At 34.3% G+C, this 25,146-nt stretch overlaps 4 protein-coding genes, 1 long non-coding RNA gene and 3 other non-coding genes across 8 annotated transcripts; 6 read left to right on the top strand and 2 right to left on the bottom strand.

Annotated features, from left to right (window-relative positions):
* The first annotated feature begins 266 nt into the window (after nucleotides 1-266).
* Nucleotides 267-4,010, top strand: LOC145562771 (rRNA 2'-O-methyltransferase fibrillarin 2-like). Its single transcript, XM_081623147.1, has 7 exons — nucleotides 267-397; nucleotides 494-807; nucleotides 1,251-1,346; nucleotides 1,445-1,522; nucleotides 1,604-1,780; nucleotides 3,468-3,536; nucleotides 3,627-4,010. Exons 1-7 carry the CDS (start codon nucleotides 376-378, stop codon nucleotides 3,801-3,803), a joined length of 933 nt encoding a protein of 310 aa, XP_081479273.1. The 5' UTR covers nucleotides 267-375; the 3' UTR covers nucleotides 3,804-4,010.
* LOC145565940 (small nucleolar RNA snoR60) lies at nucleotides 2,166-2,237 on the top strand. Its single transcript, XR_014095290.1, has one exon. It is a non-coding gene; the product is annotated as a small nucleolar RNA snoR60 (small nucleolar RNA).
* Nucleotides 2,306-2,377, top strand: LOC145565942 (small nucleolar RNA snoR60). Its single transcript, XR_014095291.1, has one exon. It is a non-coding gene; the product is annotated as a small nucleolar RNA snoR60 (small nucleolar RNA).
* A 1,798-nt stretch (nucleotides 4,011-5,808) lies between the features above and the next one.
* On the top strand, nucleotides 5,809-7,062 carry LOC145565611 (F-box protein At2g26160-like). Its single transcript, XM_081625557.1, has one exon. The coding sequence runs from the start codon at nucleotides 5,809-5,811 to the stop codon at nucleotides 7,060-7,062; it is 1,254 nt and encodes a 417-aa protein (XP_081481683.1).
* Nucleotides 7,063-8,006: 944 nt separating this feature from the next.
* Nucleotides 8,007-9,245, top strand: LOC145565610 (F-box protein SKIP23-like). Its single transcript, XM_081625556.1, has one exon. It carries the CDS (start codon nucleotides 8,007-8,009, stop codon nucleotides 9,243-9,245), a length of 1,239 nt encoding a protein of 412 aa, XP_081481682.1.
* Nucleotides 9,246-9,450: 205 nt separating this feature from the next.
* On the bottom strand, nucleotides 9,451-9,534 carry TRNAL-CAA (transfer RNA leucine (anticodon CAA)). The gene has a single exon. It is a non-coding gene; the product is annotated as a tRNA-Leu (tRNA).
* Nucleotides 9,535-10,236: 702 nt separating this feature from the next.
* LOC145562769 (protein DETOXIFICATION 35-like) lies at nucleotides 10,237-19,731 on the bottom strand. The gene is made up of 7 exons (XM_081623146.1): nucleotides 19,248-19,731; nucleotides 12,757-13,382; nucleotides 12,493-12,549; nucleotides 12,029-12,267; nucleotides 11,734-11,852; nucleotides 11,556-11,642; nucleotides 10,237-10,742 (listed from the first exon to the last, which is right to left on the bottom strand). The coding sequence occupies exons 1-7, from the start codon at nucleotides 19,542-19,544 to the stop codon at nucleotides 10,665-10,667; spliced, it is 1,503 nt and encodes a 500-aa protein (XP_081479272.1). The 5' UTR covers nucleotides 19,545-19,731; the 3' UTR covers nucleotides 10,237-10,664.
* Nucleotides 13,417-17,859, top strand: LOC145562770 (uncharacterized). The gene is made up of 2 exons (XR_014094450.1): nucleotides 13,417-15,591; nucleotides 16,106-17,859. It is a non-coding gene; the product is annotated as an uncharacterized LOC145562770 (long non-coding RNA).
* Nucleotides 19,732-25,146: the final 5,415 nt, after the last annotated feature.

Here is a 25,146-nt window from a genome sequence, read left to right as displayed (position 1 = left end):
TTGTTTATGGGAGAAGAAAATTAGGAACTAAAGTGAATTGAGCTGAAATTAAGCTGAAAATAACAGGTCCTAATTTGTTATCTATCAACTAATTTTTGCTTTGTAAAAAGTTATTTAGAGTCCAAATCTCATAGCACTAAGGCCCATTCTAGACCCATGAAAAACGAGCAAATCCAAAACCAAAAATAAAACAAAGCCCAATAAGGGCACAATTGTCCTCTTACCCCAAAATGTCAAAACCTGAAAACCCTAAACCCTAAAATCAAACTCACTACCTCCTTTATAACATTCTCTAAACCCCCAGTCGTCTTCTCCACTCTCTTTCCTCCATTCTCCTTAAACCCTAATTTTCTCTGCAGTCTTGCTTACTCAAAGATGGCGCCCCCAGGAAGAGGAGGTAAATCCCATTTCCCCCAATTTATTGTTCCACTAATTTAATTTTGTCGATTTTCATATTTTCTGATAATAATGAGTGATAATTATTGTGTTACAGGAAGAGGTGGATTCGGCGGAAGAGGCGGTGGTTTCGGCGGCCGAGGAGGCGGCGGCGGTGGCCGAGGAATGGGTGCGCGTGGTGGTATAATGAAGCCGAGAGGAGGTGGTAGAGGTGACAGAGGTGGTCGTGGAAGAGGCGGAGGTCGTGGTGGAGGAGGAAGAGGTGGAGGGATGAAAGGTGGAAGTAAAGTGATAGTTGAGCAACATAGACATAAGGGTGTTTTTATTGCTAAGGGTAAAGAAGATGCTCTTGTTACTAAGAATATGGTTCCTGGTGATTCTGTTTATAATGAGAAGAGAATCTCTGTTCCGGTAATTGTTCTTTCTTCCTCTATTTTTTAATTTCATTCTGGGTATGAAACTATATATTATGTTTTAATCATGATTTAATTTGATTATGGACACCAAACTATATGTTATGTTTTAATCATGGTTTATGATATATATGGTTTGTTTGGGTAGTTTTTTTTTTAATGAGGAGATAGATTGCTGCTTAATGCTTATGCTAATGTTTTATTGATTATAAAAGTTGTTTGCTTTTTGATTCATTTTGGAAAACTTTCGAATGATTTGCTTTGGTGATGGTTCTGTCTAGTAATTAGTATAATTTTTGTTGATTTTTGTTCAAAATGATGTCATGTGTCTATACCAATGTTAAATTTGTTAATTGTTGGTTGAGTTACTTTTGATAATGTGGTACAATTTTTTTATGGGCTATATTGTTTGTGTTTTGAATCGTTGTTCTTTCATTACAGCAAGAAGATGGAACAAAGGTGGAATACAGGGTTTGGAATCCCTTTAGGTCAAAGTTGGCAGCTGCCATTCTTGGTGGTGTTGACAATATTTGGATTGTAAGTATTTGATTTTTGGGAGTTTTGTAAGAAGTTAATGACTTGGGTGTGCAATGTGTATATTGACTGATGGAACTTCAATTTGTATATGATTGCAGCAACCTGGTGCCAAAGTCTTGTATTTGGGTGCTGCTTCTGGAACAACAGTATCCCATGTGTCTGATCTTGTTGGCCCTGTAAGTGGCTTGTCGATGGATGTTTAAGCAAGATATTTGCTTATTTTAGAGTTTGATTTGATCAATTTATTCTCATTGCAGGAGGGTGTTGTCTATGCAGTTGAATTTTCACACAGAAGTGGTAGAGATTTGGTTAACATGGCAAAGAAAAGAACTAATGTTATCCCCATCATCGAAGATGCCAGGCATCCAGCCAAATACAGGATGTTGGTTGGCATGGTTGATGTCATCTTTTCTGATGTTGCTCAGCCTGATCAGGTCTTGATTTCTTTTATTGATCTAGCTTGGTGTTGTGCTCAATAATTAACTTTTCATTGTTTACCTTGTTTTCTATTATAGCTGCCTTCTTCTTCATGCTAACAATTTTGCTGATCTTTCGGCGCGAATTGACATTTTTGTTTTCTTTTTTGACCTTGTCCTTGTTCTATGTGTTGTATAGCTGTAGTGGTTTCTGATGACATTTATACTTTACTCATTTTCAATACAAATATTATTTGGTGTGGCAGTGTCATTTTGGGTGTGTTGATTCATTTCTAACTAAAACAATGCTTCAAATTTCTGACTTGTTTTTAAAAGCTATCTTCCAAGTTTGTTGTTTTTGGAGTTCTTTTTTCCTTTTGCGTTTATCGCTTATCACTAAATCATGCATATGATGAGTTTATCGGATTCCCCTTCAAGACTTATTGGGTGATGTAAACTCCGATTATCTGATGCAACCTTTTTAATCATGAAATTTTTTCCAAACCTTTGCACTAGGAATTAATGGTTGATGTTAATTAGACCAAGTATCTGATGAGTTTATCGGATTCCCCTTCAAGACTTACTGGGTGATGTAAACTCCGATTATCTGATGCGCCAAAATGTATTTAATTATTAAGCATTTCTGAATTTTGTTAAATGGCTTGTTTTTGTCTGGACCTATTTCATCACTTGCTGTTTTTGTTTTCTTCACTTATGAGACTCAGTTGTTGATGTTAAACTCCAAGTATCTGTTTCGTCAAATTGTTTGTGTTTCATAGTGATTTTGTACTATAAATCAACATGTTTCTTTATGTACCACTTAATGGTCCACTTATGCTTCTTCTTTATTTTTCAAACATTTTACTTGTGATCAGTAGAGTAATCAGAAATAACATGCTCTTAAGCTGTTGCTGCTTGTGGTGTAGTTGAATACAGTATTAATGTACAAGTTTGATTTTGAGGTGATAGTGTAATGGTCATATTGGTGCAAGCATAAGTATTTGATGTCCTACCTTGAGGTGATTAAATGGGAACTCGATCCTTTTACATCCCTAGTTTAATACTTGGTGCCATATATTTATGATGCCTTTTCTCACTTTTTTTGTACCATGATATCCTTGATGGGTTATTATGACATTCAAATTCATTCTGAAATGCTTACTTGTGGTCCTAGGTGTTTATAAAATTCCCTCCTACAAATATCTGTTTTGGGATGGGAGTGTAATTACATTTGTTACTGCTTGAATGAGTTAAGTGTGCTCTCTTTGAATTCATTTTTATGAAGAGTTCAAATTGTGTTACTTGCTGTATATTGTTATTTCCTCATGAAGCTTATAATCTACTTGTATATTTGTGTAGAAATATAGGTTTCTCTTTCTAATTTGTGAGTTGAAAATAAAGTATTTTCTTATGTGCTATTTATTTCCCGTCATATTTTTTTCCACGTCTCGTGTCTTATCGAACATGCTCTATACACGAGCTCCCTTCCTAGTTGATTTCCAGAATTTTTAGAATGCAACTGTAATTGAGTCCATACTAGTCTTTTACTTGTGGAATTGAACTATTTATCTCCCGAAAACAGGCTTTTTAAGGTCTTGTGGTGGTGAGTTATCACCAACTCTTCATGCTTTTATGATTCCAGCATTGTCGAGTTGAAGTGAACAAATTCTGTTGCTTGTCCTTATGGCGCTCTTCTTTCATACAGGCTAGGATTTTGGCACTCAATGCAACATATTTCTTGAAAGCGGGTGGCCACTTTGTTATTTCCATCAAGGTTTGTCATTGTTCTTTGTAGAGCTGGTTTTGTCCCATGTATGATTTATCCTTGTTTCTCAATATAATGGATTTGGTTTGAATATTGCAGGCTAACTGTATTGATTCAACAAGTCCTGCCGAGGCAGTTTTTGCTGCGGAAGTGAAGAAGCTACAACAAGAGCAATTCAAACCCATGGAGCAAGTCACTCTTGAGCCATTTGAGCGTGACCATGCTTGTGTTGTTGGTGCTTACCGTGTGCCCAAGAAGCAGAAGGCCGAGAAGTAGAAAACTGTAGTTCTTTTATCACCCAAAGTATTAGTATAGGCCGTGACTATGGTCAACTTCTTGTACAACTTAGTGTTACCTATGAATCATGTGAGATACATTGTCAGAGCTTTTTGTGTTAATGTAGTTGGATCATAGAATTTCTGCTATCAGTGTTTTTTTAATTTATCTCCTATGGTTTTTGAATGCATCATTATATTTTATGAATTGGGTAATGTCGTTGAAATATGTGGGATCCCAGAAATTATGCATCTGACCTATTTGAACTCTGAAGGTGATTATTGATTCTGTAGTAGGATCATACTGTATTCATTCACTGATCTTTTAGTATTCCTTCTCTTGAATCATAAAGATTAATTAGATGAGAACACATACATGTAGACTAATTTACACGAACAATTAAAATATAAGCCCAAACTCTTTTCATTAAAAGGCCCCAAAATTATCAGTCTTTCAAAGTCAAGCATAAAAGTCAAAAGCGGATGTCCTAACAGTCAATGGCATTTGAGATGGTTAGAGTTAGGGATAGCTGAAGTGGTTAAAGTTTTCTTCTAAGAAATCTTGAGATCGATTCTCATCATCCTCCCCAAAAAATCACGAAGTGCATTCAATTTTACTATTTGGTCACATCTAGTCAAATCGTATTTATACGCAAGTAATACCCTAATATTAAGATCAAAGTGTTATTAACCCATCAAGCTAAGGAACACACCTTGATTATACCCAAAACAACCTCTCAGTCTCTTAGCACTCTTGCGGTCTTGCCTCACTATATTTTGGCTTTTACTTTATTTATTTGCTAATGCTTCACTTCTCAGTTCAAACCTTATAAAACTTATGCACATTTAAATCAATTATTTTTCTATCGCAAGCTAATAAAGAAGCTAATGTAGACTATGCAGTATTCTATATTAATATAAAATCTCATAATTACTCCCTTTAAGTTTATAAAAAAATTAGGTAATTTTCTTTAACAAAAAAAAAAAAAAAAAAAAAAAAAAAAAAAAAAAAAAAAAGAGTAGAGTTTATAGTTAATTGAGTAACCGATCAAAACGGTACGATTATGATTCTCAAAACCTTGAATTAAACTTTCCATAGCTGATTTGAGATTAGATTTTAATCATTAAACTTGTGCATCGACAAAAGTGTGAAAAAATGAAACGTGTAATTTAAAACATGCACAAATAAAACTATTTAAGTCCTTAGCACTACACCGAGACAGAATGTGATAATTAATGATTTTTGTAATTTATCAAGCAATAAATTATACAATATCCTGTCTATCCAACAAAATCCTGTTTGAATATTGAGGTGTTCGTTACTAATGACTAATGAAAGTAGACTATGACCATCATATCATGTTTGTTAGCTTGTCATCCTTAAACGTTTTAAGAGAGAACCAGTTTAAACAATAAGATTACAATTTACAAAATGTCTAGCCGAATTTTTAATAAGTGAACCAAGTTTAGTTACGAGATGGTGAACCAAGTTTAAGGATGACTACGGTAGAATTTTCATTAGAATTTAGTAAGTACATGGTATGTCCTATATATTTCTTAACGCGAAATTGCACCTTATGATGAAAGGTGATAAACTTCATAAAAAGTTAATAATCCCATAGATTTCTATCATGTAGGATATAATCCTATCCCATAACAACTTAACATTTTTTTATCACATTATTTATACTATCAAATAAGATTATTAAATCAACCTTAATACTTATGTGAATTAAGTGTTTAGTAGGCTTATTTTGTTATTAAAGTTAATCATCTTTTTTGATAGCCTTTTTCTTGTATGAATGTAATTTGATGAATTATTGTCTAGCAGATCACTGCAATCAGTTCAGATACAGAGAAAAAAATCGATTCGAGGTAGATTTAGGCCTTAGATGATTGCTTTCCTAGTATGTAACCATTGTTCACCTATATAATGGAGCTATGAATGCAATGGAAAGTGCAAACTTCCTCAAATCTTTCTTCTTTCTAGCTGTTAATCTTCAAATATGACAGCAACCAAACCCCTCTCCTCCTCGGCCTCTTCCTCCTCTTCTTGTTCCTCTGAATCCGATACTGATTGGTCAAGTCTCCCTCGAGACTTGCTTTACATTGTGCTAAACAAGCTCCTACTTCTCTCTGACATGATTATGTTTAGCAGTGTATGTACTAGTTGGCGTTCTGTTGCAAAAGACGCGTTACAAAAGTTCAAACTCTGCCCTAACATGTACTTCAATCGAAACTTTCCTTTGTTACTTTTACCATTTACAGAGAACAATGACTTCATCCGAAGTTTATACAGCATCAATAAAGGTGAGGTTTATGATCTTCAGCTCCAAGTTCCTTCCAATAAAAGAATTTTCGGCTCCTCTCATGGTTGGCTGATCACCCTCGATGAGGACTCTTTCGAGGTAATCCTCATAAACCCTTTTTATTTTGGTAGTATCAGCAAGGGAATCATTCGTATTCCTCAGTTTTCTGCAGCTTCGGAAATGCACAAAGAACACGGTAATTATGGTTTTAATTCCGAGTATTTTATATGTAAAGCTGTTTTATCCTCTGATCCTATTTCGTGTCCAAACGATTTTGTCTTGATGGTTATCTATGGTGAGATGAAAATGTTGGCCTATTGGAAGCCAGGTGCCGAAAATTGGACATATATTGCTTGGTCTCTCCCTATGTTCTTGGATATTATCTATGTAGAAGATCGATTTCTAGCAGTCAATACCTTAGGACAAGTGTACTCATGTAAGATCGATGATGAGGCCTACCCTCCTTATAACTTGCAAATGGTAAGTGCTCCACAATTTGGTCTCTTAGGAACATTTTGTCGAAGGTACATTGTAGAATTACCAAATAAAGTTGTATTACAAGTTATAAGGATGTTAAAGACTAGTAGGATGTGTGCCTTAACTAGTCCGATTTTTACTATTGGCTTCTTCATCTTCGAGAATAAGGTGGATGAAGATGGTGAAAGTCTTTGGATTTTAGTTACGAACTTGAATGATGGTGCTTTGTTTTTAGGAGTTAATCATTCTCTTTATGTTACGGCTTCTGAATACCCTGGATGTAGAGCAAATTCAATCTATTTCACCGATGATTACCATGATACGGATGCTATGCTGCTCAATCCGTACCAGTTTACTGGCCCTCTTGACATCGGTATGTATCGATTTGATGATAAAACTGTCGATAGATTGGACATTCCTCTTCTGGAGAAATATCACATGCCACCACCAGTTTGGATCCTACCAACTGTCTAGAGAAAATATCCGCTTATAAAAGATTATATTCGTGTTTTCTTGTAATAATAAAGATGTCATTTTATTCAAGTTATATAAACATTTAGTCATTTAGTTGATGTTAACATCAGTCTGTAAATATTTTATCTAGTTCTTTCAAGTTGTCGCGCTATAAACTTGTTCGGGATATTATCATTTGCTAGAATGCTAGCCATTTAGTTCTGTATATATCTTAAGAACCTGTCTCATTATTGATGGGTTATTTTGTGTTGCTCCCCTGATTCGAACAGCAACGTGTACAATGTTTTGACCAAGATTTTGAATGGAATAAATGACTTCTGATATACTTCCATATATATAACATATTTCTACCTTATTAAGCTTATATAATGCATCTGTTTAGTGTGAATGAAATCATAGTAACAAGTGTTAAGAAATCATAAATGTGATGCTAATAATGCAATGTTCAGACTTTGTAACGACTAGTGTATCATAGGAGATATTCCATGAGAAATTAGTAAAAAAAAAAATCAAGTACTTAATTCCATAGAAGTGGACTTGAGATGTACTTGTGCTGATTCTTAACAAATAAGCATTGCATATCGGTTACAAATTTACTACTATTAGTAAGGAAATACACGATAACATACACTTCTAAATCGAATGCATCTTAGTGAACTGATCTTTCCTTGGGAAAAGTTCGGTATTAGGTTAGCCTAACGGTACGTGCATGTTTATAAAACTAATTCGTAAGAAAATTTGATTTACGTAACAACAATTCTAATCAAGTGATTATTAAGCATGTACCGTAATATTATTTGCTGTTGCTTAGGATGTAAATCCATCCATTCCAGCAAATTCTTTAGGAAGCATTTTTTTTTTTTCTTTTTTTTGGTATATATATGTGTGTGTTTTCTATGTCCTGTACTCATTTTAGTCTTTTATTTTCAAAGCACATTCTAGCAATGGATTCTTCTCAAAACTCTTCCTCATTTTCTTCTGAAATGCCCGATTGGGCTCTAATGGCTGAAGATGTGCTTCTGCTGATCCTAAGCCATCTTCTGCTGTCAGACATCATTTCCTTTGGGAGTGTCTGCAGTAGCTGGTATTCTGTCTCTAAACGCAAACTCAAATTACTCAACATCACTCCCAAAATGTCCTTCAGCAGACGTGCCCCTATGCTTCTGATACCAACAGATGACAGCAATGAGAATTCGCGCAATCTCTATAGCCTTCCTAAAGGAGAAGTTTATGATCTGAAGTTATCTGTACCTGTCAATAGCAGGTGCATTGGCTCTTCTCATGGCTGGCTTATCTATATCGATAGTCTGTCTCTCGTGATAACTTTATACAATCCATTCTACTTTGGATTTAGCAAGGGAACCATCAAACTCCCTGCATTTCTGCCTGCAGGAAAAATCAATGACAAGAAGAAGGCCATCCTTCAACGCGATTTCTATACTGATTTATACATCAGTAAGGCTATACTGTCAGCCGATCCTTCTTCCTGTTCTGATTTCATTGTGATGGCGATTCACAACGAAAGAAAAGGCTTGGCTTATTACAAGGCAGGGGAGGATGCAACTTGGACATACGTCCATGATCACCCAAATGGATCTACCTACTCGTCCTTCTGTGATATCATGTATTATCTAGGCCGCTCTTTTGTTGCACTCAATTACAAGGGTGAGGCTTACATATGTAATGTGAAATCCAACAGCAAGACTTGCCAGGTGATGGCCGAGGCTGTTGTAGCCGCGTTTGCAGAAACAACGCGAAGATACATTGTGAAATTAGATGATGGATCCACCATCCTGCAAGCAGTAAGGATGGTGCAGACTCTGACTAATCCTGATGGTACGCCTTTTGTAGACACCGCCTGTTTTCTGATTTACCAGTTGGTGAATCAATTGCAATGGATAATGGTTCACAACATCGGCGAGGGTGCATTGTTCTTGGGAGATGACAGCTCATTCTATGTCAAAGCTGCTGATTTTCCTGAAGTCACTCCTAACTCCATTTACTTCACTGATGATTACCCTGATGGTAGCACTATGAATCGTCGCCTTTATCAGTACCATGGCCACCACGACACTGGTATATATGTGATAAGGGAGAAAATAATCCTGTATAATTATATACCGTCTCCTGAACCTGAGAATCTCCCTTCCCCTCTCCCTGACTGGATCCACCCCACCATATAGGTGGAAGATCTATGTGTTGTTTTCAATAATGAATTTGCAAGAATAAAAGATATCGCCTTTTTAAAGTATTTGATCTCCATTTTTCAATGTTTGTTTTGTGCATAAATCTTCATGATTCTGGTATGTATACAATCTTTATTGATTGTATTGTGACACCAAAAAAAAAAAAAAAAAAAAACAAAAAAAAAAAAAAAAAGAAGACAAATGTCAGAAGTGGGATTTGAACCCACGCCCTCGTTAGAGGACCAGAACTTGAGTCTGGCGCCTTAGACCACTCGGCCATCCTGACTTAGTGCTAATTGCATCAACTTTATTATATCCATAGTTTTGTATAAAATAAATTGGAACAATAGTGAAGCACCTTCCCAGCAATGATAAGCCTTGAGTAGTTTTGTATTTCTTCTTGTTAAAATATTATTGAATTATTCCTTAATGTTCCTAGTGGCTAGTGTCGGATTTAGTATGTGCACATTTAAGTTTAACTATTTAAGTGTACTTGTAAAAAAGAAAAAACACGAATATTTACTACAGAGTACTAAGTTAATCTTATAGTAAATTATACCGAGTAGCCTTTAAAATTTATTCATTGATATTCGACTGTAATTCACCCAAGTGATGGCATTTACTTTGTACAGTGTTTCTCCTTAAGGGTTCAGTAATTACCCTAATTCACTGAATTACTGATGGATATTGCTATTTATAATTTTGGACTATACTATGATTATTAATGTGCACAGAACACTTAACATAATCATTCAATAATCAGTTTCATTCTAGATAAAACTTAGAGGGTGTTATGTGTTATACATACATGTCCTTGACCTAGTGACGTATGGATCTCACCGCGTAAGATTGACCACATTATGTTGGACCTTTGGTCTGTGATTCATTTTCTTTAGTACAGAGTACTGCATGAGTGAAGAATGCCAGAGGGGGAAAAGGGGATAATCCTACTAATTTATGATAGGCTCAATCTCGAAATATAAATGTTTAATTTCATCAAGATGTTTCGATTAAAGAGTGAGGAAGAGATCGAGAGTAGATTGATTCCATATCTGCTGCAAAGATGTGCAATAATACATGTTTAACTAAAGGAATAGCAGCTAAATAATGAAATCACAAAAATTCCAACAACGATCTTGCTTCGGCTTCTAGACTAGCAATGCCCTAGTTTAATGAGCAAATTTCCTTCAGAACAGCGCATTGGAGGGCAAACAAATAAGCTAAGGAAAATGGAGTAGAGATCTGGTAACTCCACATTATGTGAAATAAACTTTTATTCTCACCAGCACAGTGATTGCAACCCTCTTAGACAATACGGCATTGGCAAGAAAGCTCCGGTCAAAAGATCCAAAACTCCGACAGTGGAACATCGAGTGATGAAAGAGCATTAAGTCGACATCACTATCAACAAGTCAGTCATATGCTGTTAGCAATCTTATCTGTCTTGATCTCCTGGCCACCCCACTTCCTCATACGGCTACTTGTTTCCTCAACCTGCACATTACATTCCTTATAAATCTAAACAGAACATTTCGAGTAGGTGACAGCAGTCACTCCTTGTATTTTATCAGCCACCAACTGCTACAAATAATTTTACCTAAGGTGGGTTAAATTGTTCAGATGCAAGTAAATAACCTTATAGTATGTGTACTGTTCCAGTGGCTAAAATAGAATGCCGGAGAGCTACAATACTAGAATATTAAGCTTGTTATTTTATCTCAAACTTCCATATATCAGATACTCCACAATTCCACTTAAGTATGTTAAGAGTATATAACATGCAATGACACTCGACACTAATTTTGGGGTTCGAAGTAAAAGCATACAGAGATTTTCATAATATGGCCGCGTTACAAATGTTTATATATAACTTGGATCAGTATCTCATCCAACAGCAGAAGCCAAGTTTTAGGAACGTGATTAAAGAAAATCCTAGACCACATGAGCCAAAAATAGCTGATCATGCAAATACACAATTACTAAACCAAGCATGGAAGTGTGATTTGTTAACATGTGAAATAACTTGACAAGGAATGACAATCATGAATTATGCCTATGACAGACAGTAGTTGATATAAGGACTCTGCCACAAGTTTCTGATTTGGGAGGTTCATGAAAACATTGCATATCTAATACAATTAAACCTAAAAGAGGCTACCTAGAAGCATCGAGTATCCAACAGTGGTAATTGAAGGGATTTAAATAGATGCTAATATCTAGTCCATTTAAAACAGCTGTCCACTGGATCTAAATGTCAAGAGCATATGATCCCTAAATGAAAGCAAATGAAAGCTTTGTCAGAATCACCTCTTTTGTCCAGTTTGTTCGGTAGAGAATGATGAGTAGAATTATCGTCTGCAGGGCAGTTCCAGCAATCATGCCCCCCCAAATTCCCTATCATTAGTGGAAAATATATCAGAAACTAACCAGCTGGGATTGCTCGGGTAAAGAAAAGGTCCATAATTGCAAAAGGAAATTTCCGTACCATTACTCCAAAATCTGCTACATATCCAAGAATAATAGCAAGAGGTAGCCCAAAAGCATAATAGCAAGCTAAGTTTAGATTTGCAACAGTACCTTGCCATCCCCCTCCAACAGCCACTCCTACAAAAATTATAAGCATTTAATAATTGAACGAAGAAACAGATTGTCAAAGGGTCAATGGTATAAATCTGAAAGGATATTATTGTTCAGAATTCCATCAGTGGTGTGTTGATTGGACGGAAACTCTGCTGCAAGTTCGAGGCATATAAAAAATAGTTATTATGCAAGTTCGATACCTGAAATGACTGGCTGAATGCTGTTAAGAACCATAGTCACACCAAGAAGCCAAGCTAATCTGGAAACTGCTTGCTGCAATACCTCGCTGTCAGTGAAAATAACAGCAAAATAGTCTCTAGCAACAAGGATGACCACCATGCTCAAAAGCCCAATGACGAGAGACTGGACAACTGCAACACAGACGCTATATTTGGCTGCCCTTGGATGCAGCAATCCAAGCTCATTTGATACACGAACACTAGAGTTAAGGGAGCAAAACCACTTCAGAAAGGATAAAATATTTGCAACAGCCAATCATAACATCTTAATCATTTATTTTATTGAGTAAAGTAACAACTCGAAGTACAAATAAAATTTTGTGTCTACATAGTGTCTTCTAACCAATAAATAATATTGCAGAATCCAAGTAATAAAACAAATGAATTAAAGGGATCAAAAGTCTCTAACAAAGTGCAGAATTTACCTTATAGCAGCATTTATTCCAATGAATATCATAGCTTCTATTCCGTTTATATTCATGCTGAAACAAAAATAAGTGAACTGCATTAACAACTTTAATCATGGAATATCCAACATACTACAACTGTTCATCTCCCGATAACTGTTGTGCTTCAAAGGAATGATAAAAAAAAAAATTGGAACTAATAATTCTATAATAAAAGGGGGAAAAAAACTTTTAAGTTTAGATTGGCAACATACAATGGCATGCATTGTTTCAGCAACTCACCAGATAGATAAGGACCCTACAGCAATCACGGCATTTGAAAGGTGACCGGCTAAGAGAGTTATGCTCATCATATACCAGATTTCAAGGCAAAGCATAACAGCAGAGGCAATTGAAAGCCTAACAAAGGCCCATATCTCTTTGAAAGCAGCCCATGAAAACCCTGACCAAGAATCCTTGCACCAACCAAAAACATAAACTAATTGGGCTATTGCAACCAACCAGCTTGTGAAGTTAAAAGCTGCTGCAGCCCCTAGTAGACCCCAGCCAAATACAGAAATGAAAAGCCAGAGAAGCACCACATGCTCAATTAGAGCCAAAAACCCAATCCAAGCCAGTACATCAACCTTGCTCTGGGCTTGTAGGAATTTTTGAGTAGGAAAATTGATAGCCAGAGAGAATAGCTGTGGTATGGTGAGAAGGGTGAACTTTCCGGCAAGAATAGCTATATCATGGTCCTGTCCTAGAAGCTTTAATAATGGTGCAGCGAAAATGTATATAGGTAACAGTACAAGACAGCTCATCAACAGGATAATCCAAGAGCGTTGCATGTAAATTCCAAGCATAAAAACTTGTCCGGCACCAAAAGCTTGGCCACACAATGTCTCAAGTGCGCTCCCCATACCAAGCTACAATATTCAACAACAATAAAAGATCACTTAAAATCTCAAAAGATACAATTCTAGAAAAATTATGTAACATATCCGGTCCTTCAAGTAAGGAAAGAAATTTGACAGAGATAAAAGAAACTTAGATATGAAATATTGGCAACTGTACGCCTCTAGTGTTTATTAGGCGTAAGTAATAACTGAAGCTTTCCGGAGTTGTGGCAAGTGGTAACATTTCAATGAGGAATAAAAAATGTCTGACCTTTATAACCTTCTCAAGTTGTTTCCATAATTGATTTGGTAAGCATGCTTATAACTTGCCATATACCCCATTTAAGATGTACGTAGTATATTCTATAACATATACCTAGATGGCCCATCAGTGCCATGCAGCTCAAAGTCAGCCCTAATTAATGTCTGCTATATGAACATGTACTTAATCCAAATCCAGGGTTAAGTATCTGTACCCATGTTGGAGAAGTATAAATGTTCAGTCTTAACATGATAATTTGAGATTTTATTGAAGAATCAAAATAACAGTTTTGGGTGTATTCCATGGTCAGTTGCACTTAGTACTTATGAGAGAGCAGGTGGGTGAGAACCCTCCGAGGGCTATTAGTCATATATCCTATAACAGTCTGAAACAAAATCTACTACTCAAAAAAGTTCCTCAAACTGAATGTCTACAACAGAGAGAATGAAATCAACCAAGGGCATAATGATTTGCCATTAGTTAATTACAACTTAGTTGCAGCATTGCAGCAGGACAACAAAAGGGTATATACTAGACATTGAAATGTGCTCAGACTGATTATAAAATGGGCCAACCAAATGGTCCAGACTTCAGAATCTCAATAAATTTTCCGAAAACATTACTAGCACAACACTTCCAAAGAAAAAATCTTGTCCAGAAAAACCATATTTCCATGTTTAGTACTACATAAGTTTTTCCACTCTACTAACTCTAACGTTGGATCCCACATCCAACTATCCACCGGGCCATTATCTTCTTCTGGTTATTTCACTTTCTTAAAACTTCATGCAAAATAGAGAAAATAATTGCATCAAGAGATGGAAGGAATTCTATAACTAGATTGAATTTCATTTCAAGTAGACAGATGGAGCTTCCACATTCTCGCATTTTACCATTGTTCATTTATCATACGCTCTTTGACATTAAGAAACTAAAACATGTACGGACACAGTCAAAATTAACAATGCAGTAGAAATATATCAAGGATAAAATTATGGTATGCAGCCATACATAACCTAGTTCATCAAAATATGAAAATGGACGCACTCAAAAGTCAAAACCATGGACCACATTCAGTACTCAACAGATGCTTATTTACTCAAACCCATCCTGTTTGGCCACTAATTTGTGGACCAACTTACCATTTCAAATTTACAAAAAAATTCCAAGGTTGGCAAAAAAAATTTTAGACAAACCAATAATCCTAACATCACAGAGCTTATACCAATACAAGAAAACACTATTTTGTTTATACTTATAAGTGACAAAATTTATTTATATTACAAAAACAATGGTCCTTTAGCTGTTATGATTTATACTAGCAAACAACTTGTAGTTAGACAAAACTAATAAGTAAAACCAAGGAAAGTCACGGAGGGGGAGCCAAAATGTATTTTATATTATAGGGATAAATATCATAAATTTTTCAAAATTTCCAGATATCGTAAAGTAAATTATGATTCACTAGAAACAATGCCCTGGTACTGGCACTCTGGCAGTAAAGTGGACAAAATTAGAAGTTTCCTTCAATAACATAACTTCAACTATGATTGATAATATAATTAAGATTTAAATAGTGGTTACACTGTTACAGTGTAGTAAAAGTTGATTAATTCTTCATCTGTTTCGATTTACAAGACACTGAGGGGGTGTTTGGTATGGGTTTATCATAGGGAAGGAAACGGAATTAGATTACCGTTTCCGTTTGAATCTGTTTGGTTAATCACTAAAGTAACAATATCCGTTTCTTGGTGGTAATCCATTCCACCACTTTGTTTCCGGTGTAAAAACGGAGAAAACAGATCACGTTACTTTCTTCTAACCCAAAAAATCATCACTCTACCTTCTTCTCTCTCCTCTCATTCCATAATTCTCCAAAAAATTCCCAAATTTGATCGAGCAAATCTCCAGATTTTCGCTCAATTTGATCGATTTTCCAACCTCAAATTTTCTCAAATCAACAATCTTAACACACAGGTTTGTTATGTATCAATTTTTTTGTTAAGGAAACCCTAGATTTTGAATTAGTGTTGAAATTAATGTTGAATTTGTATAATTTTGATTTAGATTTTGATTGTTTGTATTTTTTATCTTGAAATGCATGGATTGCTATTTAATTTCCCTATTTTCGATTTCATAATTACCTGTCATTTCTCTTGTTCAATTTCTAGGGTTCATAGTCTTAATACGATATCAATTTCGTCGCTTTTTGGTTTGAATTCTCTACTTGCATGTTCGATTGAAATTTTCTTTTCTTTCTTAGGGTTTATATTTCTCAAATTTCGTTGATTTTATGCTGAATTTATTGGTATATATTGCTATTATATCCTGTAATTGTTGTGGTTAATTGATTTAGGGTTTAACCAATGGGTGCCCTGTTAAGAATTCTACTCCTGTTAACATTCATAATGCTTCTTCTGGTACTAAGCGGGTTGTTCCTATTGCTAACTGATGATTGTTGCTGCTCTTCTTTTTTTTTTTTTTTTTACAGATTGCTGCTCTTCTTCATGATACTGCTGTTGGCCCTAATTTGATAATTGTTGCTAACAGTCATATAATTGTTTATTTGCTGGTTATATTGTGTTGTTCTCCTAATTTTTTCCCATAATTTTGGTTTACTTTTGGTGGGTTGATTGTATAGTTGGGGATTTTTCTGGATTTTAAGTGCATTAGGAAGTTGCTTATTTAGAATTTTGATTTGGGTTGGTTATTTTGCTTGTTAATTTGCAGCCTTGGCCCTTCTGCTTGCTTCTGATGTCGGTCTTCAACTGGTGCTCTCCTCCCTTATGCTGCTCATCTACTTCTGCCCCCCTTTTGCTGCTACTTTGCTGCTTCCCCCTTCCCTTCTACTATTCCCCTGCTGCTGCCCCTCTCCTTTCTATTGCTTTTTAATAATATTATGAAATATGGGTAGTATGGAGAAATCTGGTGCTTTTGTGTTGTTTTTTTTATGTGCGTGTGTGGTTCAGTTTGTCAACTTGTTAATATGGTTTTTTTTGTTGCTTTGTTGTAGTGGGAGATGCAAGTGAGTCGTTCGTTGATGCTATGGAAGATATGGACCGAGAGATTGCTCTAATTTTTGCTGTTTGACTCCAGATTATTGGGTGTTTGGTATGATTATTGTGTGCTGCTACTATTTTGAGGCAGATTGTTAATGTTGTTCATGTTTGTCATTTCATAGGTGTGATGTATAGGGATATAGTGATTGATATTTTCATTAAAGGAGACTGAATTTGTGAGTTATGATGACCCTACTTTTACAGATTTGAAACTGAATGAAAATACTAGTATGTCATCATCAGATCATTCAAAGGTGCCTGATCTTGCTGCTATGAAATGCAGAAAGAATAACAAGTTTTGGAAATGGTTTTTCAGGCCTCAAAATAGTTCTGCTAAATTTGATGATCATGATTTTAAGTCTTGAATAATTAGTGTTCTTCATGTAAATCATTTATTTATTTCCTAGTTTCTATATTCTATATCCATCAACAATCAAATGGTTTTGTTTTATATCATTAATTCCCCTGTTTCATCTTGTGAATGCATGCTTGTTCTGTGCAAGAATTTCGTGAACTTATTTTTTTCATATTTCACTTATTACATAGTTAGATTGCATTGCTAAATTGTCTACAGCTTGCAGTTCAAGTAGGTGAGCAACTGTGGAGGTGCTGAGCAAGGATAGTTTACTTTTATGTTATTATTGAATACTTGAATATATAGTTTGAATCATACAGCAGAGAGATTATTCTGAATCTGAACTCTTAACTCTGAACAAAGAGTTTAGTTCAGAAACTAGTATAAGCATAAAATGTATTAATCTAGTTGTATTATCTCTTATATGGCAGACTTGTAAGAAAGCTAAGGGGTTGTTTAGAGTTCCATTCATTCACTATGAAACTCTTGCGGTGATATACGCAAAAGACAAAGCTATCGGAGATGCAAGTGAGTCGTTTATTGATGCTATAAAAGATCTGGATCAAGAGATTGATAAGCAACCATTGAATGTCGAGAGTGATGAAGAAGATGATGTGAATTCTACTCATTCAACAAGTCAATCCAGAAAACGTCCCATGAAGAAGTAGAAAGTTTTGTCCTAAGTTGTTATTGGAGATAATGTTTCAATGGTTTTTATATACTTTTTTTTATTATTTTTTTTTTAATTTGAGAATACCAGAATTTCAATGCTTTTGTAATCAATAATTTATGAGACTTTGCCTATATCTAGCCTATGATATATTATGGTAATCGGTTCAATATATATATATATATATATATATATATATATGTTATGGTAATTAGTGTTACTTTACATTGTATAATGTATAGTGTATATCAAAAGTTAGCCAAGACAACAAAAAATAAAAGGAAAGCTATTTGTTTCCAAATTATTTATGCCAAACAAGAGGAAAGGAATTGGTTATAATTGTTTACGTTTCCTTGGTAATACCAAACAACTAGTAAGGGTAACATTATATATTACCCTTTCCCCTCCTAATTTGTTTCTATTCCCTTACATTTACTAATTTGTTACCAAACGCCCCCTAATACTCAAGGGAAAACTCTGATAATAATTCATAACTAATTTGCTCTTTAGTATACATATATTGATTATTATTAGAAATTGATGTAAGTATAAAATAACTTTCAATTTAAATCAAAGAGAATTAGAGGTCAGATTCTAATCACATATACGCATATAGCAATTCTATGGACTTAGAAAAAACAAAGAAAGTAATACTGATATACATAGTAGTATAATACTGTATTTAAAAGTCAATCTCACACTTTATACAAAGTACTATACAAAATAAAAGGAGTACTTTTCAAGGTTTGATTTCGAAAAATTTGTCAATTACAGCCATTTAAATTTTATATTTTGCAAATTGCACTCATTTAAAAAATTACAAATTGCAGCCTTAAAATACTAATAAATTGTAAGTTATTCCGTACCACTCAATTCAATTTTTTCATTGACTTACGTGCCAAAAAAAAAATTCCATCAAGGATTTATGGCCATTTTAATTCTCTGGGGTCAAATTAAGCTCGAAATTGACAAAAAATTTCACATAAGTGTCTTGTTTTTACAACAAAAAAATAGTTATACATTTTGAAAATCAGGAACGAAATCCGTAAGCGCGACCATCACCATAGGTATTGTTGGTGCGAGATTAAAAATACAGTTTCCTACAACCAAAAGTAATACTGATTACTAAATACACTTAAAGTGACGAGTTAAAAACGAAATCGGGGCAAACAAGACATAAGGAATATGAGTATGAGTTTAATATTTACAAGATATTTGAAAATGAGGGTAGTTTAAGTGGTTAGAGTTTAAGTGGTTAGAGTTTTCTCTTGATTCAAATTTTCAAAAGATATTGATTTTTATCAGCCGTCCTAGTGACCAAAAAAAAAAAAAATTACGAGTTAAATTTTGACAATCAACAACACATGGTATACGTGTTACTGGTGTTCCCCTACCAAACACATACCTCATACCAAAATTTCGCAAACCAAAACCCTTACAATTACACTTACACCATAACACCCTAACCACTCATTATCACAAAACAACATGCAATCAATCAATTAAATTTCTGAAAACAAAAATGAAAAGAAAAGATAAGAGTAAAAACCAGAAATCCGAAGGAGAAAGTTCCGATAACAGAGAGAGAAATGGAGATAGCAGAAAGCTCAAGGTCTCCAATATGTCCAACGAAAATATTAGTCAGCGAATTAGTACCAAACTGACATAGTATATTAAACACCAATGGACCACCAATTTTCCAGAGTTTGACCGATTCCGACCAATATACCGACGTGGCATCCTTGAAAGTCGTAATCGGCGGATAATCACCTTCTTCTCCGGGAACATTTACGGCCGCGATAAGCGGCTCCGACGTATCAACGCCGTTTAACAATGGTGCATCCATTGTTGTATTTGTTTCTCTCTCCTGTTTTGATTTTTGGGAGAGTTTCTCTCTCTAAAAAAATCAAGTGAAAAATGTGATGTGTAGAGTTGGTTGTGGTGAGAGCGGAAAAAGGTGAATAAATAGAGAAGGCAAATTGAGCGCCTAAAAGGAAGCTGGTGCATCGTTGGGAGGATTTTAGGGCGGGTAGTTAGAGGCTCTGGACTCTACTTTGTCACGTGGATTCTTGTTATTTACATATAAAAATACAGTCCGTCTGTGGCAAGTCACACCGTGTGGCCACTTATAAAAGAACAAGATAACTCATATAAAACTGATCAAGTAATCCCTATAATACTAACCGAGTATCCTCTATAACATTAACCGAGTAACCCTATAGTATTGACGAACTAACCCCTTTAACACTAATCAAGTAGCCCCTATTACACTAACGAAGTAATCCCTGTCACACGGTGGGGCCAGCCACATATAAGACTTTGTGATAAAAATAATCTAATGTTATTTGGATTATTGTACCAATTGGTTGTTGGTGTAGTGGTAATTGGATAGGGAGAATTCATGTTAGATTTTCCGTAACAATAATTATGAGGGGGTGGAACCTAACAATCCAAAACTGATTTTTGAATTCAGATTAGCCCAAAAAGTAAACTTTTGAAATACTAAAAAAAATCTAATGTTATTGTTGTTATGTGATATTGTGACTTAAATTTTCATTATCATTGATCGTCAAATCTATTGTGTCGTATTTATTTATTGCTCTTTATAATTAATGTCACATAATTAATGTGGCGAAATAAAGGACGAGGTGGGTATTCGCTCATTTTAATGCTTCTTGTCATTTTTGAGGAATTGAGGGTCAGACCGTGAGAGCGTACCATTTTGTTCTATATACAAGTGTACAAGTAATTTCTAATTTGAATGTGTTTTCTACCGAGTATCAGTTCAGATCTAATCAGTTCACTTTTTAATTTTCTTCTCTATTAAAATATTCAGTTAAGTCCACTTCAATTCAACTCACTTCAGTAAATCAGAACAGGCCCTTACTCGTAAATTCCCAACTTAACACTAAAAAAGGGAGTATAAATGCCTATATGCAGCGTATATATAACATTACCCTTTTAATAATTTATGGATAGTAATTATCATGGGTAAATTGTTTTTAGATAGGTTAAACTATTAATATGAAATTTCATAATACTAATGTTTAATTATACTTCGTATATATGAATGGTCAAATTTATATATTGGCACATATATTTGTTAATGTAGGTTACGAGTATTTATTTTTAATTTTCTTTTAAGTATTGTTAATGTATTTTTAGAAGTTAAGTTAAAATACGGTCCCTCAACTTTAGTATTTGGAGCAATTTGGTCCTTCATCTTTCAAATGAAACAAACTGGTCCCTCTACCACCTTTACTTGACTAGAGTCACCATATTTTAGGGACTAAATTGCCCATGTGGCAAAAATTTAAATAATTTTTTTTACAAAGTTTAGGGATCTTCTGGGTATGAGTTGGCATTTAATTAATAGAGAAAGATAGTTTAGGGACTACTAGACTTAGGTGGCGTATGTCATGATTACATATTAAAGTTTAGGGATTGAGGGGGACATGTGGCGCAATGAATAACCACATAATCAAAACAAAGCGTTTGGGGTTCTCCATTTTCCAAATACGAGTGAATTCTTTGGCAGGATAATCAGAGAGACACTATTACGTACTTCGCATATAATGGCCATGTTTGGTAATTAGAGTTTTGACAAAGCTTATTTGACCAAGTTAGAGGTTTGACTACATAGATCATCTAATTTGGTTGTTTGGTAAAAGAGCTTTTTAAATGAGCTTATTAAGGCAAATAAGCTAATTTGTAAAAAGCTAAAAAATAGAGTTTTTTAGATTAGCTCATTGAGTAATGGATGTCAAAAGACTATTTTATCCTAAAAGTTACTCTAATTCACATTATTGCCCTCCCAATTTCTTATCCAAGTCAAGTAAAAAATTATCAATGTCCCAAATTGTCATTTCATATGTTCAACTAACAAACAACTACAAATAATAAGCTAATTTTACCAAACAACTCCACATAAAAAGCTCTTATAAATCAGCTAGTCAAAACAGCTAATGCAACCAGCTAGTCAAAATAGCTAATGTAACTAACTCTTACCAATCAGCTAACCGCTAATTACCAAACAGGGCCAATATCCCTCTAGAAAGTTACCAAAAAAACCCACAATTCAAACTTAATTACTCCATTTTTACTGATATCTGACTGGAAATTTGGTAAATCCTTGGAGCAAAAGAAGGCGAAGATAGCGAAACTCACAATGACACCTTTGAACACTTCCACTAGATCACTGCTAAGTCTAGGCATTTCCTGTCACCAACAAACATATTATTATTGTTTAACTCTTCTAAAATTGAACAACTACTAATTACCTTAATTCCTTATTTTATTGCAGATACCTTGGCACGAACTTCCGTCTTCACTGCAGCAGTTGCAGTTTTTTTTTTTTTTTTTTTTAAAAGGATTTTTGCTTAATTTTCTGATGGTTTTAATGGCTACAAACAACATTTTATACAACCACTTTTTTTTTTTTTTGGCTGTTACATTCCTTCGGAATTAAATGCAAACCCCCTAAACTTCAAGCTGCCATTTTGTTGCAACGGAAATTATCCATGTATGCATGCAGACCCCTAATCTTTAGCAGAATATATGTGTAGCCCCTAAACTTTGGCTGACTAAGTGCAAGAAGTCCCTAAACTTTGGCTTAGTTGGCTTGGAGATCCCTAAACTTTATTGACTAGGAAGTTCCTCCACCAGAAATGGTGAAGCAAGGATGATAGAGGGGCTAATTTGCTTCATTTGAGAGATGAGGGACCAAATGTGCAACCAATGACAAAATTGAGGGACCGTATTTTAGCTTAACCCGTATTGTTAGTAATTTAGTGCGCTATGGAGTACATGCCCTACATGGCTACATGGCATGGCATAATTACTCGGGACTAGAGTGTATCAGATAAAGTAATGAAATTGCATCTTAGAAATTACGAATTGAAGTGGATGTTATGATCGGAGATTCTTATGAATTTTGGTTTACATTATTGGAATATTAACTAAGAGTATTAGAGAATTGATGGATACAATTATATAAAACAGGTTATAATGGTAATTAATTCTTTGAATGTAGCTGCGCTTAGTCATCAAAAATAAAATTTGTTACACATGGCCAATGGCCTATAACAAATTGCAATTTATCTTTCATCATCATTTCTTATCAACTCCCAATACAAACTTAATTTATTGTATGTATATCAAAAAGATTGGTCTCTCTGTGGCTAGCAATACTATATGGTTGTTTGTAAAATAATAAATTAATATATCATATCATTAACTGAATAACCCTATAATACTGACGAAATAATTCTATATCACTAACGAAATAATCTCATTTTATATAAGTGATTTAGGCCATGTGCTTTTGTATTTTCGGACAGAGCAAAGCTGAACAAGGGTCAACAAAGCAGAGTAGAGCAAATTTCAGCTGAACATAACAACTCAAAAAAACAGAGTCTTACTTCCTCCACTAATATTGTGGGAGGTAAGATGATAACATAGGTTTGCTAAAAGTAAAAATAATTCGAGATTTTTAAAGAGGAAGCCCCGGTTTATCAAATTGATAAACTTCAAACGTTTATCAAATGGCAAATTAGTAAATAAGTTGCCTCGTTTTTCGCGAAATTTTGTTTTTATATTATTTCTTTTCTCACTGGTTAGCTTGTACAAAACGGAGCAACGTTACTATCTTCTCACTCCAAACAGAAGAGAGAGAAAAAAGACCCAGCTTCTCCCTTCAACAAGGTCGGAAGACGGTGGTGAAGTCAATTGCCCACAAAGATCAGTGAGAATGGACAACCAATTTTATCACCATATTTTCCTCCACACACACATATACCCTCCAACCCTCCATTAAAGTTACTTAGGAGCTACCATTTCTACCACCATATTTACGGCGGCTTCGTTGCAAATTAAAAGAAAAATCTAAGATAAAAGAGAGAATTAAAGGGAATGGTAAACCCTTAAGGGTAGAATTGAAGCTGGGTATGAGTGTTTGAAATTATTTTAGTTTTGGGGAAGAAGATGAAGATGCTGAACAGGAAGGGTTAAATTTTTTTTAGTTTTTGGGGAAGGAGATGAAGATGCAGATGCTAGTGAAGAAGATGAGCTATGCTCAGCAATTGTAAAATATGACTAACGACAAGGCTAATGTCGTTAGCTGAGTTTGTCTAACCAAAAGTATAATATGGCAAAATTGTCCTTACTATTCATGAGCAAATAGTCCAACATACCCTTTGATAAACATCACATGTTTCTCATAGTGATAAACTTGAATTAGCTCATTTTTAAAACATTCAAAAACGAAATATGAGTTGAACATTTCTTTATTATTATTTTTATTTTTTTTTGGTGAAAAGAACCAATTTTTTTTTTTTTAGTGTTTCGAAAATCACAAGGACAAGTGATAAGAATTAATCTTAGGATCTTCTAAAACCGAGTGGAAAACTTTAACCACTTGAGCTATCCCTCACTCTCAAATAATCAAATATTATGAAACTAAGAGAATATATACACAAATACTTGTAGACTTTAGAGCATAGATTAAGATATCTTCAACATGAATATTGCAAAAGTTAGCATCACTGATCTAATGTTATGTCTGAACATAATTGCAAACGAGTATTTTAGAGTTTTACTCAATACTCTGCAAATAATTCTGACTTTTTTCAGATTAGGAGAGTTTCTTTTTCAATAGGTAATAAGAATGGAATTATGCCAGATTTTATTTACAAATGAAAAACATTTCTCATTAATCGTGTTGCTTTCAATCCCCAAATTCTGCCCAATTAGGCAAAAGTATATCATCCCTTGATAGTTTAATTTACCCGATTTTATAATATTTGCCTCCTTATATTATCATCTCTATCATATGTTAATATCTACTCCATAACTTATTTGTCAAATCAGTTAAGTCTCGTGCAATACACAGATTTTACTAAACTATATAGTGAAGTACAACATTAATTTAACAATTATACACTAAAAAAAGAATTATAATATCTTAAGATACTACACATTTATGCTCATTTTTATAACAAAATTACTTAGTGTAAAATATATACATATAAAAATATTTTGTTTGAGTGCGTATAGAGAAAATATAATTGCCATAGACTATAAATACTTTTCTTAGAGTATAGACAAAAAAAATATAAAAATAAAAAGGAAAGATAAAGTGGAGGGAAAGTTTTTTAACGTCATCACTAGTTTCGCTTTTAGTACTCGTATTAAGTTATTGATTGATGCATATATTTTAAGTCTTCTCTTTGTAAACTTTTTTAGAAGTCATTTTAATTGCCCACATTTTATTTTAACCAATGCGGAAAAATTTCACACTACAAACGTAGAACACTTTAAAAAAAAAAATAAAAAATTAACTACAAAACATCCATAATTATTTTTATTAGAGATCGTTGCAAGAACTGAAGAACATGACATGATGAATAGCTAATGAAACCAAGAGAGTGTCGTATGATCAGATTCAATGA

This window comes from Chenopodium album, chromosome 10 (assembly GCF_948465745.1).
Source record: "Chenopodium album chromosome 10, dcCheAlbu1.1, whole genome shotgun sequence".
Taxonomy (NCBI): Eukaryota; Viridiplantae; Streptophyta; class Magnoliopsida; order Caryophyllales; family Amaranthaceae; genus Chenopodium; species Chenopodium album.
This window is presented reverse-complemented; position numbering and strand designations above follow the sequence as displayed.